The 14332-nt window shown below is 36.8% G+C and overlaps 1 protein-coding gene across 1 annotated transcript in view; it reads right to left on the minus strand.

Moving 5' to 3' along the window:
* APPL1 (adaptor protein, phosphotyrosine interacting with PH domain and leucine zipper 1) overlaps nt 1-14332 on the minus strand; it is a 45574-nt gene that overhangs the window by 27703 nt on the left and 3539 nt on the right. Inside the window, exons 2-9 of the mRNA XM_069084277.1 lie at nt 11072-11170; nt 8469-8528; nt 7128-7199; nt 6951-7038; nt 5937-5978; nt 5378-5436; nt 3294-3440; nt 2189-2271 (exon numbers count right to left, since the gene is read on the minus strand). Coding sequence (XP_068940378.1) covers nt 2189-2271; nt 3294-3440; nt 5378-5436; nt 5937-5978; nt 6951-7038; nt 7128-7199; nt 8469-8528; nt 11072-11170 — 650 coding nt within the window. The remainder of the gene's footprint in view (nt 1-2188; nt 2272-3293; nt 3441-5377; nt 5437-5936; nt 5979-6950; nt 7039-7127; nt 7200-8468; nt 8529-11071; nt 11171-14332) is intronic.

A 14332-nucleotide genomic window follows, 5' to 3' on the forward strand; every position in this document is an offset into this window, starting at 1 on the left:
AAGGCTTGCTGGTTCTGCTACCTTGGGAGGCTGCCCATTCTACTCTGGCAGTAGACAGCTCCCATTATTAGCAAGTTTTTCCTGATCTTTTGTCTAAATTCACCCCTGAAACTTCTATCTCCTGCTCCTGGTTCTTTCTTTTGGGGCCTAAAAGAACAAAACAGACCCCTCATTCACCTCACACCCCTTCAGATATCTGAATATGGCTATCATTATGTACCTCCCAATTCTTCTCTTTTCCAAATTAAATAAAAACTTCTACAATACCCTGTGAAGTGGGCTAAAATCGACACATGACAGATTCAACAGAATTGCAAACTAATAAATGGTCATACGAAAATGACTGAAATCACAAACAGTAAATTTGGAGTAACTGGAAGATGAATGTAGTCCTTTTGTTCAGATGTAAGCATATTCCATTCTCAGGCAAGGGATTTTTAGGGGGAAATGTCACATGCTATCACTACACGCAGGGTGATTCAATCTGGAGGGGATGAAGTGGTTCCAGAACTGTCTGCTACATAAACTGAAGTAGCAACAATTTTTTTTTAAATGGCAGGTGTAAAAACAAGTGACTTGAACTGGTCATGTGATTACCGAGCCACTATTAGTGATAGCTGAATAACCATGGAGAATAAGAGAACTAGAAGAATGAAGAGCAAATTTTTCCTAGATTTATAAGAGGGAAGAGCCTACAAACCACGGGCTAATGAGCTTGACTTCAACTTATGGGAAAATTCTAGAAAGGCTCACTGAAGCAATGGCTTAGTGACCACCTCAGAGGGGAAGAGGTGAAAAGGAGCCGGTGTGACTTCCCCAAAGGCAGGTTAGGCCTTGTCTCCTTTCCTGTAGGGTAACTGAAGAGATGACCGATGGAGGGCTGTAGAGAGCGTTTACCTCCAGTGTAGTGAAACATCAGACAAAGTGTCTTCTACTACTCCTTTGGCAAGGATGGAGATGTGGGTTAGAAGACAGTACGATGCAAGTGCTCTGGATCAGGCTAAAAGGCTGGACTCAAACACCGCCATTACTGATTTCATGGCAACTTGGAGATCTCCAGTGGAGTTCCTCATGGGTTTACGCCTGGTGACCAGCACCAAAGTACATGCTACATGCTCATCAGCTTTACAGATGATATGAAGCTGGGAGAAGAAACAGTCAGGATCCTAAAAGACCTTTACGGGCTAGAACACTGAGCTAAACCTAAGAACATGAAATTTTACAAATAGAAATGTGAAGCCTCACACTTGAGTTTAAAAAAGTCAACTTCACAAATACAAGCTTGGGAAAGGGATTGTTAGGCAGCAGTTTGTCTGAAAAACAAAAACAACCAAACCAAACCCAAACCAAAACCCTACGTGCTTTACCCAGTAGTCTAAACCCATAAAATGACAAAATAAGTCATAAAAACTGGAGGGGAGAATAAAAAGAAAATGCAAAGTTGGTGGATCTGTGAACTAACAGGTGGACCGGCCCAAACTTTTGGATAGCAATATGGTGACATACAACAAGAATCAAAAACTTTTTAACTTTTTTAAGGAAAGGGAAAAAAAGGCCCATTTGTACAAAAGCATCTGTAACTTATTGACAATGGTAAAAACTTAGAAATAAACTTCGTGCAAAATTGGGGAATGGATGGCTGAATAAATTATGTAGCATATTAATGTAATTAAATATGATGGCACCATAGAACAATAAATCTGTAGCATACGAGGAAATGTGAAAAGCATGATATGAGGTGATGCAGATCAAGAACATGCAGATTTTTGCCTATAGTCAAAGCTAACAGAACTTCAAGGAGAGAGTTGGGAAAAGGCATACTTGTTTGTTTCCTCATTTATGTGGCTATACTTTGTTCATTTGCGCAGTAAACTTTAGGAGTCCTCTGTAACATATTTCTCTTATTTATTTACTCTGGCAGGGTGGTGCAAGGGAATGAGGTCTGGTCTGAGAGTGAGGGGAGAGAGCCCTGGGAGTGACTCCTGCCTGTGTCACAGACAAGCTGTGTGACCATATCAAGTCCCAACCTCTTTGATCCTGTTTTCTTAAGTTGTAAGACAATAGGCTACTTACAGGCCATACCAAAAAAAAAAAAAAAAAAAAAAAAAAAGAAAATCCCCTGACAAAAATAAGATGTTTTCATTGAGATTAAATAAATGGTAAATATGGCTGGAACATATATACTTACTTCTGTACACTTGTTCCAATATTTGCTAAAAATTCTTCGAGCTGTTCATTGAGATTTTCAGAACCCATCTTAAAGAAACTTATCTAGGAGGAAAACACCCCACAATTTTATTTAAATATAATCTCTAAGGCACCATTATACATTTATCAGAAAAAGATCAATATATTCAATTTTGAGAAAATTAACTTTTATGGTTGAAAATGTTTCAATTTCCATTAAACTTTGATGATCTAGGGCCTTAATTCTTATCTCTCCTTCCCACTGCATGCCTTTTGGCTATTTCAATACTTCTACTTTTATCAGAAGGTAGTCAAAGTAAAGGAAAAATAATACTCAAACCTGCCCTGTTATTCTTTAATATCAATAATATATAACTTATATAATACACAATAGTAATAAAACATAACTTAGTATCCAGAGAGTTAAAAGTGCTGACTTTGGGTTCTGTGGCTTTCAGTTGCTGGAGGCAATGACGTATGGTGGATAGAGTGAACTGTCTTCAGCAAGACCCAAGTGCAAACCTACGTAGGCTGACACATAAAGGCTGTCTGATTGCAGATAAATCATTTAACCCTCAGGCCACAGGCAAGACTATGCTGCTGCTCTACGTTGGCAGAGCTAGCTACATCTTTACACCAATGAAATCACAATCAAAGTTTCTCAATTACCACATGGAAGAAAGATTTTTTAAAAAGAGAGAGAAAGACCCACTGCTTCATCACTAAGGTGAGTGCCTTAAAACATTCAATGAGCTCTTCAGATGAGTACAGACACTAGCCTCTGAGACATAGGGCTTGCCTAAGGGCTACTCTGGCCAAAATAATCCGCTGACTAACCAACCTTCTCTAGACTTGGTGGGGTCTTTGGCAATAGACAGTCACTGAATTTCTGGCCTGGGGGGGGGGACCCACAGGAACTTGTGTGCCCGTGGGCAAAGCCTTTCAGAAACCATGGTGGGCTCCATGGCATGATGTGAGAGACAAGCTGAGGAGTTTTAAAAGTTATAAAACTTTCTCCTCCTGACTAATCTATAGTACAATTATAATATATTCAAATTTAAAACCCGATGGAGAAGTTCACTGTAGAGTTAAGCTCTAATATTTACCTGAGCTTGCATGTATCCAAGCAGGGGTTCCAGCATTGCTATTTTTTTCTTATACTGAAGAGTATTCAATGCACAGAAATAATGCATCATCGTCTGGTGCTGTTTTTTTCTCGAAGTATATACATCTTCGGTAACTTCGTACTTCACCTTACGATGAAGAAGAAGAGCAGAGAGACTCACTCAGTCGTATGTTCTTTTTGGTAATATCTATGATGAAAGCCCTAAACAGACCGCGTCAGAATGGCGCAGCCATGTGATCGGACAAGCACCACCGTAGTGAAAGGTTGGAGAGGGAAATGGCCAAGCACTCCAGTGTCTTTGAGAAAACCTCCGAGGGGGTCATGGAGAGCAGGACACAGCCGAACAAGACCTAGCAAAAATGGGAAAGGTGCTGTGCCAGGTGCCTGGCATACAAAGACAAGAAGTAAAAGTCCTTGCCTTCAAGGAGCTAACTGGTAAATGGTGATGGCTGTGGTGTAATATTTACATAAGTGAATGTGTGATTAGTCTGACTTTTGGGAACATATTGAACCATTTACTGAAACTGCACCGTCAAAGATTTAATTTTCAGAAACAGAAATCAGGGGTGGCTAGGTGGTGCAGTGAGTAAAGCACCAGCCCTGGAGGCAGGAGGACCTGAGTTTGGATCCAGCCTCAGACACTTAACAGGAAAAACAAACAAACAAACAAACAAAAACTAGCCATGTGACCTTATTGCCCTCCAAAAAGTAAAAAAAAAAAAAGGGAAAAAATCAGAAAATGTATAGTTTAATTTATATTAATTTCGGGGCAGCTAGGTGGCACAGTGAATAAAGCACTGGCCCTGGAGTCAGGAGGACCTGAGTTCAAATCCAGCCTCAGACACTTGACTCACTAGCTGTGTGACTTTGGGCAAATCACTTAACCCCAATTGCCCTCCAAAAAGCAAAAAAAAAAATTCATATTAATTTCATGAGCAAAATATGTACTGTAGAAGAACAGCAAGAAAAGAAGCTCAGGCCATAAGGTAAATGCAAAACTACAGGAAGGACTGGCCTTTTCACACAGCTAGCATACTTGTTTCCCTACATGGTAAGGATGAGAACAGCTAGAAGGCTTTTCTACTCATGAGTATTTCTCCTACCTTGAATTCCTTGATGATAAACAAAAATTAAGCACTTTCTATTTTGATTCTTTCTTCAGATTTAAAGTGGGTAAGAGTTCATTTTTAGCCATGGCAACCTTGGGCAACATACCATCTTTCTGGACTTGAAGTTCCCTGGACTATATACATGAACCTTTCTAGCCCAAATACAGATTTAACTGTTTTTTTCTGACACAACAGCTCTTCCATGCTTACTTTCTCATTAAACAGGTACTACTTGGACTGAAAACAGTCACTGTGAATTCTTAGGAGCACAGCCCTGTGTGTGGGCTCTTTTGTTTTATTTCATTTTCTCCATAATATCACAATGTCAGTAGTTGAGTAAATGATGTTATTCTAGTACTTTGAGGTTTGTTAAGTATTTTAACGTGTACAATCTTCTTTGATCTCTTACCAACCCTGTGAGGTGGGTACTATGATGCCCATTTTAAAGAAACGGCTAATAAGTTTTTGAGGCAAGATCTAAGTCCTGATCTTCCCTGAATCCAAACCCAGTGCTCTTTCCATTATGCCATAACAGATGTTTCTCAAGTCTCCCACTGTAAAGGTCTTGGAGGGAAGTTTCCCTTAAATACTCAACAGCTCAATTTTATTACTCTAGTCTTTCAAAAGACATGTTGTTGTTTTTTGGTAACACTCTGGTATATATCTGCTTTTTCATGTTACTACTGATGGCTTGAAATTTTATTTAAGTTAGAGACTATGTTAAAAAAAACTTTTGGAAAAAGTTATGGGTTTAAAACATTACCAATTGTGATAAGAAGTCTTTAATATGAGGAACAAAGGAAGTTAATTAGCTGAGAGCATTAATGCAAATAATATTTCCATTTAATCATTTCTAATTATTCTTTTAAAACAGGAAAACCTAGTAAACTTATGACACATACACAGGTTTAACATCATGACATTAATCCTAGTATCTAAAGAATACATATCAAACCTTGTCATTTTCTCTTTTTTTGGACAGTCGACTGTATCTATTAATTGCAGCATCATGATCTGGAAAACAAAAATTATTTATGTAATACTACTACTTTGAAAAGTCTTGAGCATTTGAAATGTTCTGAGAAAGTACATTTTTTCCTCAAATGAGAAAAAGCCATATGATTTCTCTCTATCCCAACAAAAGGCTCTGTCACTATGAACAAATTCTAAATCACATTTTTACTTTTTTTACCATAGCCAATGATGTTTTTAAAATATATGAAGTAAATTTCCTGTCATTTATTTACTAAACCAACCAAGTTTTGATACTATACTATATCCTCATGCTAGATGGAGGTGTTATAAGTCACAATCTACTGGTTATAAAAGATTTCAATTTAAGTAACATAATTGCCCTTAATAACAGATTTAATTTAAAAAAAAAAATCTAGGTTTGTTTTTTTTTCCCGGTTCCTTACTACTATAATTTTAGAAAGCATTGGGCTAAAAGACTTTCTGATATTATACATGTAGATTTTTGCTAATGATAAAAGATTAAAGTACACAGGGCTTACCATTGCTGGCAATTTGAAACACTTCCTTTAATGTTAATATTTCTGAGGAGAAAAAAATACAGATCTGAGAATTATTCCAGCTTAACATACAGATAGACATCCTGCTACATTAATATTTTGAATGTTTTCTAACATGCTAAATTCATTCCTAATTTTATAACTAAAATCCCAAATGACATTTTTACGAACAAATAGAAAGTATTGTAAATCAATAGTTCCACATCCAGAAAACAGCTTTTTACCAGATTAGCCATGAAATTCCAGAGCAGATTTAGCTAGATAGCACTCTGGGATGGAGTGACAGTAGTGTGAGAAAAGCAAAGCTGGGTGGGAGATATAATGTCTTAAAGGTAATTAATATAAATAAACACATTTACTAACAAACAATTCTAAATACACAGTGTGGTATCATCTTTACCCATCTTTTAAAAAATTGTGGCCTTTAAAGACAATACTTTGTTGGATTAGCACGGCCTGGCTCCTTGTTTCATTTATTATATACAGCAACTAATGTTTAAAAAATGACTTAGAGATAGCACATGAAAAAATTAGGTTTGTTAACTATTCCTTTCTAAGCTAATTAGGAAGGAGCTGTTTAAGACCCTTCTCTGCCCAGCTTTGACACTAAGTTTTCCTTAATTTCTACCACAATAGCATATTCTGCTCCTAAGATGCATTTTTTAATCTGTAAATGATTTAAGTACTTTTCTGTCAATTTTAGCCCCGATTCACTGATATTTGGAGATTGTAGATATGTGTTAATGTGTCTTATAGATTTTTATACTATTAGAGTAGATACAGATCTAGGAGACTTTATTGCTACAACTGCTAGAAGACCAATTAAAAACACATGTATGCACACACTGCAAATCAAAGTAAATTGGTAGACAGACTGACAATACATTTGGGTCTAAAGTAAATGAGATCATGGACAGGGGTGGAGGGTGACAAACATTTTACAAAAGGAGAACCATTACTAGAGCTAAGAATTTTAAAGTTAGTTTACTTCCATACCTTTTAGATCCCTTTCTTTGAATTGGGAAATAGGAAACATCATAGCATCAGCCAGCTGAGTTGAAAGTACTGCATGACAGGAACTCAGCTGGCAAGAAGAGGGAAACCACAGGTGATATAAGTTTAGAAATACAAATCTACACATTTAACTTGTTTTGTTAAAATTAAAGTATTTACCTCATCAATCACTTTTGAAAATTGCTGCAAAGTAGAGCTCATAACTTCATCATCGCCCCCTAGTGGAAATCGCTGTGAAATGGAAAAAGAAACCATAAATTCTCATCTCTCCTGGAACATGTAAATATCCATTCTTAAAACCGTTATTTATTTATTTTTTTAAGCAATCGGGGTTAAGTAACTTGCTCAAGGTTATAAGGCCAGGTGTTTCTGGGTGGGTAATAAGTGTCTGAGCCCGGATTTGATCCCCAGGTGATCCCGACTCTGGGGCCTGTACTCTTACTCACTGTGCAACAGGCCACCCCCTTAAAACCGTTTTAAAAAACGATGCTGTGGGGCGGCCAGGTGGCACAGCGAGTAAGAGCATTGGCCCCAGAGTCGGGATGACCTGGGATCGAATCCAGGCTCTGATACTTAGCACCACACCCAGAAATGACTGGCCGTGTAACCTTGAGCAAGTTACTTAACCCCGACTGCTTTAAAAAAAAAAACAAAACAAACAAAAACAAACGATGCTGTTTTTGTGCTAGCAACATATTATGTTTTATTTTATCCTAATAACTTTTCCAATAAAGACCTACTTGAATATCTTGTCACAGCATGGAGGTGACCCTGCACTCTCCAAGGCTATTCCAGAAGAGGACAAGCTCTGATAGGTCTTAAGCCCTGCTGGAAAACTTCAAGTATGGGTTTAGCAATGGACTGTGTCTGAAGACGAAGTGCAGAAATCTGGCCAACACACGATGAATTTTTAAAGATCACAAATATGACAGCACTGTGATCTTGGCTGGTGAAGAGAGCACTCACACCAATAAAATAACATCTCCCAAAGTATCAAAGGGATTTCTGAAAATTATTTAAGATATGAATCAACGTAGAAGAAAACTGGGTTATTTTTAAGAATGTTATAATTCATGTTATCACTAAAAACCACAACTTTCTGCAGTTTCCCTCTTTGCAAGATGAAAGAACGGGGTCTCTTCAGGTTCCACCATTCTTTGACTGAGAGGCAGCAGAGGATAATGAAAGATGCCAGACTTGGTGCTGGGGACACCTGGGTTCAAATCTAGCTTGGTCCTTGCTCTCTGTGTTAAAATGGACAAGTTCTTGATCTGTCTGACCCTTGACTTCCTCATCTGTTGGGCAGGGATGATGATACCCAGGATAACAACTACTTAACAGGGTGACTGGGCACAAATGAGAAAATGTGTACACAGTCACTTTGAACATCTTGAGATCCTATGTGAATGCTAGTCATTGTTATGACATTTTATATATTCCCATGGAACTCCCTGAGATTTGGGAAATAAAAAGGCTCCCAGGTGACTGGTGCATACTTACCTGTTTCTCGTATTCTTTGAGAAGCTTTGATGTCAGGTGTGTTGCTGCACTTAATTCATTCTATGGAAAAGAAAAAGGTTGTTGATATTTTCAAATAAATGTGACGCTAACGATTAACCACCCGGCAGCATGCATAGTACACTGTGAAGAGCATTACCTCTGCAGGCAGGGGGATCGTGGCTCTTCTACCTGATTCCTGTGCTAAGTCACTTAACTTCTCTAGGATTCAGGTTGTTTTTTTCTCAGTAAAATGAAGGCACTCTACTAAATGGTCTCTGAAATCCCTTTTAATTCTGAGTCCTTTAGCATTATCACTTAATACCTACCTTTAACTGTATATTTTCTAAATCTTCCAGTGACTCTTTAAAAAGTCCTGATTTGTATTATATCTTCAGAAAATTAGGCATATGCAATAATACATATGAAATATAATTTTTGATAGCATTACTGCAATTTAAAAAATAAGAGAAAAATAAGCCAACACCACAACAATAATCCTTTTTTTTTTTGAGGGAAAAAGCAGGGCAATTGGGGTTAAGTGACTTGACCAAGGTCACATGGCTAGTAAATGGTGTCTGAGGCTGGATTTGAACTCAGGTCCTCCTGACTCCAGGGCTGGTGCTCTATTCCCTGCATCATCTAGTTGCCCCTAATCTTTAAAAAGCAATAAATGAAGGAATAAGTCCAGAGATAAAGGGAGGGGAGAAGTATTCCAGTTTTTGTAAACTCCAAAGAAATTGGATCACAGAATTAAGGCTGTTTTATAATCTGATAATGAATGGATTACATGAGCATGATAGCCTGAAACTTTCTATCTCATTAACTAATAATAATGATGATAATAACATAAATTCACAGTTATTCTCTTAACCAACTTCTCTCTCTCTCTGAACAAAATCTCATGTTTTACTGAACTCTTTTCATCCAAGTAAATCAATTCTCTCACTCTAACCTTAATGCAATGGTTACTATGTTATAGTAATAGTTACTAACTAATGCAATGGCGAAATGGAATAAAGTAACCTTCAAATCCTTTTCTCTCGCTGTTGGAGAGTCACTTGTTTTACTAACATACAATGTATGTGACCAGTTTTCTTTACATTTTATTAGCTCTTTCAGCTAACACTTAGCAGGCATTCCAAATGTAAAAGATATTGTCATACAGGCATACCCTACCATCAATGTCAGTAGTTAATATTACAGTTGTCCCCAAAATGTCCTTTCAATATTATTCTTAATATGTTACTTAAAATGTCTCCATAGTACCCCCTTCCAAGTATCATTCCAAGACCAGTCCAAACTAGTCTCAAATTTGTTTTTGCCCTTCACTACAGAATTATGAAATGGTCCAGAAATATACTGAGTACTGTATGCAGGAAGTACACTGATAAAAAGCCCTATTCACAGAGGAGTGGCAGTAATTGCCTGAAACTCACTGCTTCTGGGATAGAAAGGGAAAAAACTAAATACTTTTCAGCACAACTTTTTCAGGTTTCGAAGTCAGTGTTATCAGAGCTGGCCTAGTCCTTCAGCTCTGAGCCATTACTTTCTTTTTTCTACAGTAAGACCTGGCACTTTGGCTGTTGCCTTGTCCCTTTGGGGTGATGAATTTTTAAAAAGAAACAATGTTCAAACTCATTTGAAAATGTTCATTTCAATTAGATCTAAAGTCCATATTTAAGGATTTCTGATAAGAGTCAGCCCCTCTTTTTTTTCTTTTTTTGGGAGGGCAGTTAAGCAACTTGCCCAAGGTCACACGGCTAGAAAGTGTGTCAAGTGTCTGAGGCTGGATTTGAACTCAGGTCCTTCTGACTTTAGGGCCAGTGCTCTATTCACTGTGCCACCTAGCTGCCCCAAGCCCCTCTTCCCATATCCTTCCAGAAAGTTTCTAGATTCCTCACTTTACTCCTTATTACCTCTGTAAATTGATATTTAGTTGGGCGTGACTCTGTGACCCCATTTGGAGTGTTCTTGGAGAAGATACTGAAGTAGTCTGCCATTTCCTTCTCCAGGTCATTTTACAGATGAAGAGACTGAGGCAAAGAGAACTAAGTGACTTGGTCAAGGTCACACAGCTAGTAAGTGTCTGAGACTGGATTTGAACTCTGGTCCTCCTGATTCCAGGGCCCGTGCTCTATCCATTTTGCTCACTGTAAACCCCTGCCCTGTTCTGGTTTACTTCTTTGTTCTAGTCCTACTGGCTGATGCCCCATATGCTAACCTGATCTCTATTGTCACCTTACGCTCCATCATCCAGATAAAAGTTCCTATTCTCGTCCATTGGCTAGCTACCAGATGCAAAGTTTCTGGGAGGCACTACATATCCCCTCTGCCCCTTACTATGGGCTAGATTCTCTAAAAACCAATATTAAGCTTTTTCAGTTCAAATTTCTTTCATTTAGAACATTGTTGCTATGGAATGAATTATCTCCTGCAATGTTGTTTCACTTAGTCATGTTTCTGTGGAGTCAATTAGGCAAGATATGCCTGTACTTCAGAAAAACTAATTTAATCTTAATTACTGCATAATGCAATATATGTGAGGTAATAATAAAAATATTTGTAACAAAACTGCATCGATATGACTCTGGCTCATTCTTTACCTGTGCATCATAAATTCGACGCATGGCTTGATATAACTGATTCATGTAATTGGAAATGGCTGCAGCATCTTCTTCAAATACACCCAGCAGGGACCGTGTCTATAGGAAATAAAGATAAATAGTTTATATTTATTAAGAGGTGGAAAGAAGTAACTTTCATTTCAAATAGGGATCTAAAACCCAGAGCTCTAAACATGGAAACCTCAGTAATTCTGAAATCAAACGCACATTCCTCTATATGTAGGTTTTGTGGCTTAAAAAGTCAGTGCCCCTTTGGTTCTCAGTTTCACTTCTTGAAAGCAAAAGTATTTTCTAATTAGGTCACAAAAAGTAGGCTGAGACAGGATAATAAAATTGAGTTGCTTCTAAAAAATAATAAATTTTATGATTACAGGACAACTAAAAGTCATCAATGGAAAATACTAGATACAATTAATTCTTCTGTCTGGGCTTCATGATGGTGTGAAAGAGGTCCTAGGTTCTCAAAGGCTATACTAACTGACCATAGTAGGTTCTGTCACACTGGAAGGGTTGTGAGTGGCGGCCTGGTAATTGACTGCTTTTATCATTACAAACTGAGCTTCTCCAAGTATGGAAAGACTCATTACCAGATGGTTGGCCAAAAAGGAATTTGTTTTGTCCACAACAACTCATTTAGAGCTGTCTGAGAGTGGGGTTACAAAATGCATGGATGGGGGTGGGAAGAAGACATAGTATCTATATATAGATTGTATTGAAGATCTCTCAAACTACAGTAATTATTACACAATTATTTTGGGGTATTACTGGATAGCCTAGCCTCCATAATATTCATGGGCCAGGTACATTTATTCCTATACTTTCCTTCTAAACTAAGTGAACCTGTTGACCTTTGATGGCTTTGCTTTGGCTTTTTCCATTAGAAAGATTAAAAACTTGGGGTAGTTCTATGATGCCATTCAAATAATAATTATATGTTTGAACACTTAAATGTCCTATCTGTGAAATGTTCCTTTTTTGTTAAATGAATAATCAAAGTACAAACTTTTTTGTTTGAAATTATAAATAACCTTCACATTTTAGTTCTCAATGAATTACATTTTAATTTGTGATGCAGGGCAAAGTCTACATGTGATTAAATTTTATTATGTTTTACAACTCTGGGCTGATTTCTAGAAACTTATACCACTAGCAGCATACTTTCTCTATTTAAGCAATAATCATACAATGTAACAGGCTATAAAATTGTTTAATATTATGAGCTTGATTTGTAATAAAAAAAACCCTCTTCAAGTCTGAGTTTGTGAAAAAGTTTTCAGAATGTAAAAAAAAAAAAATGAGAACATGTAAAACATCAGGTCCTTGTAGTAAGCATCACACAAAACAAATCCTGATCAATAGTAACTTATCAATAGTAACAACAGAATCAATAGTACAACAGTAATGAAAACATTTACCATGAAGGAAAACAGCTAAGAACAAATATTTAAATTATGTGCAATTTTTTAGGGTTGTTAAATTTTCAGCAGAAACTGACTAAAAGCATCTAAACATCCATCAATCATACTTATTACTTGTATATAAATTAATTTTACAAACTTTAAATTAGACAGTGGTAACATATGAGAGAATGGTGAACATATTACAATTAGCTTTTCTGTATGATTAAAGAGTAATATGTTCTTGTTAATCAATATTAAGTTGATATTAGCATTTATTTAAAAATCACAGATTGCAGTAAAAATATTGATCAATAAGTTTATAGGTCAATATGGCTCTAATATATTCTTTTTTTTTTTTAAAGCAATTGGGGTTAAGTAACTTGCTCAAGGTTAGACGGCCAGTTATTTCTGGGTGTGGTGCTAAGTATCTGAGCCCGGATTTGATCCCTAGGTCATCCCGACACTGGGTCCGGTGCTCTTACTCGATGAGCCACCTGGCTGCCCCACTCTAATATATTCTTAAAGCATGGCCTGGTGGGTTAGCCAGTTAAGATTAAATAGTCAGACAGCTAGCAGGGTCAGAGATAGGGCCTGAACCCAGGCCTACCTGACTCCAAGTCCAGTAGTCACTCCACTATATAACACTGTGTCCCTGAATTATAACGAACATAATTAAAACCTTCTTTTCATGAGTCAGGTGCCTGTTTAGGACTTTACCTCAGTCATCATTTAGAGTAATATTAATGAATTGCAAACGTGCATAAATGCTGGATTAGTGGATTTTTGGTCAATAAATGATTTATAAACAAAAATTTGTTGGAGTTCAAGTAACCATTGACACTTTCAGTAGCAAAAAACATAGCTTAGGCCTCATCTGAAACATCATCAGTATTAAATTCTTCCTAATAATTAAGCTATTACCTAGAGTAGGGAGTCATTGGGGAAGATTCATCACTAGGATTTTATTTGTTGAACCTTTTTACTTATTACATTTACTAAGGAATGAATTTAACAATTTATTTGAAGAAATATTCTGGTCAGAGATGTCAAAGGCAGAAAGTGTCTATTATTTAAAAAAAAAATCAATGATAAGATTTAGGCAAAAGAAACTATTTGCAAAGTATGCCAAAACTGAGGGGTAAGAAAGCACCTGTAACAACAAGGCCCCAGGCCTAGATAAATCCCATCCGGGCTGCCCGAAAAAGTCAAATGTTGATTACTGCAGAGAAAATGGGAAAACAATGCCAAAAAGATAATGATCCTTGACCTTTACACAATAATTTTTTAAGCTGCTTTATAATAATTCCTACCTCAACACTGTAAATTTGATTAAGTACTATCTAGCTCTCTATTTTTTTTTACAGAGGAAGTTCTCTCTCTCACACACATAAAATTTAAACATTTGCCTAAGATCATAAAACAAGTTGGTGGAGTGTAATTAGAGTTCATGGTCACTTAGTACTACACCTTCCAGAGCATAAAGAGGCTGGGTTTTACAGACTCTTAGGACACCCTTTCCCTCCTTTTTGTAAAAAGAGTTAGAGGGGGAAAAAATGGGGAATTTTTTTTGCAATTAAATCTGATGTAGGTTGATTTCACAGAAGTTGAGTCCTATTTAGTGTTAAAAACATTGAATAAATGAATGTTTCCTTAAAGGTACAAGTCTGTGAAAACTGAAACTGAGTATGATAATTGTGTTACCTGGCAGTGAGAAAAATCAATCTACAATAATCTATGAAGCACTTATTCTGTGGCTTCCTTGTCTATTATGATTATTATCTATCTCTAGTGTTTTCTAAATTATAAAACTTCATCTTAAAAGGTCTCTTTCAAAAAAGAA

This window comes from Petaurus breviceps, unplaced genomic scaffold (genome assembly GCF_028583685.1).
Source record: "Petaurus breviceps papuanus isolate PSGF00001 unplaced genomic scaffold, PetGlider_PUasm1.0 174, whole genome shotgun sequence".
NCBI classification, from domain to species: Eukaryota; Metazoa; Chordata; class Mammalia; order Diprotodontia; family Petauridae; genus Petaurus; species Petaurus breviceps.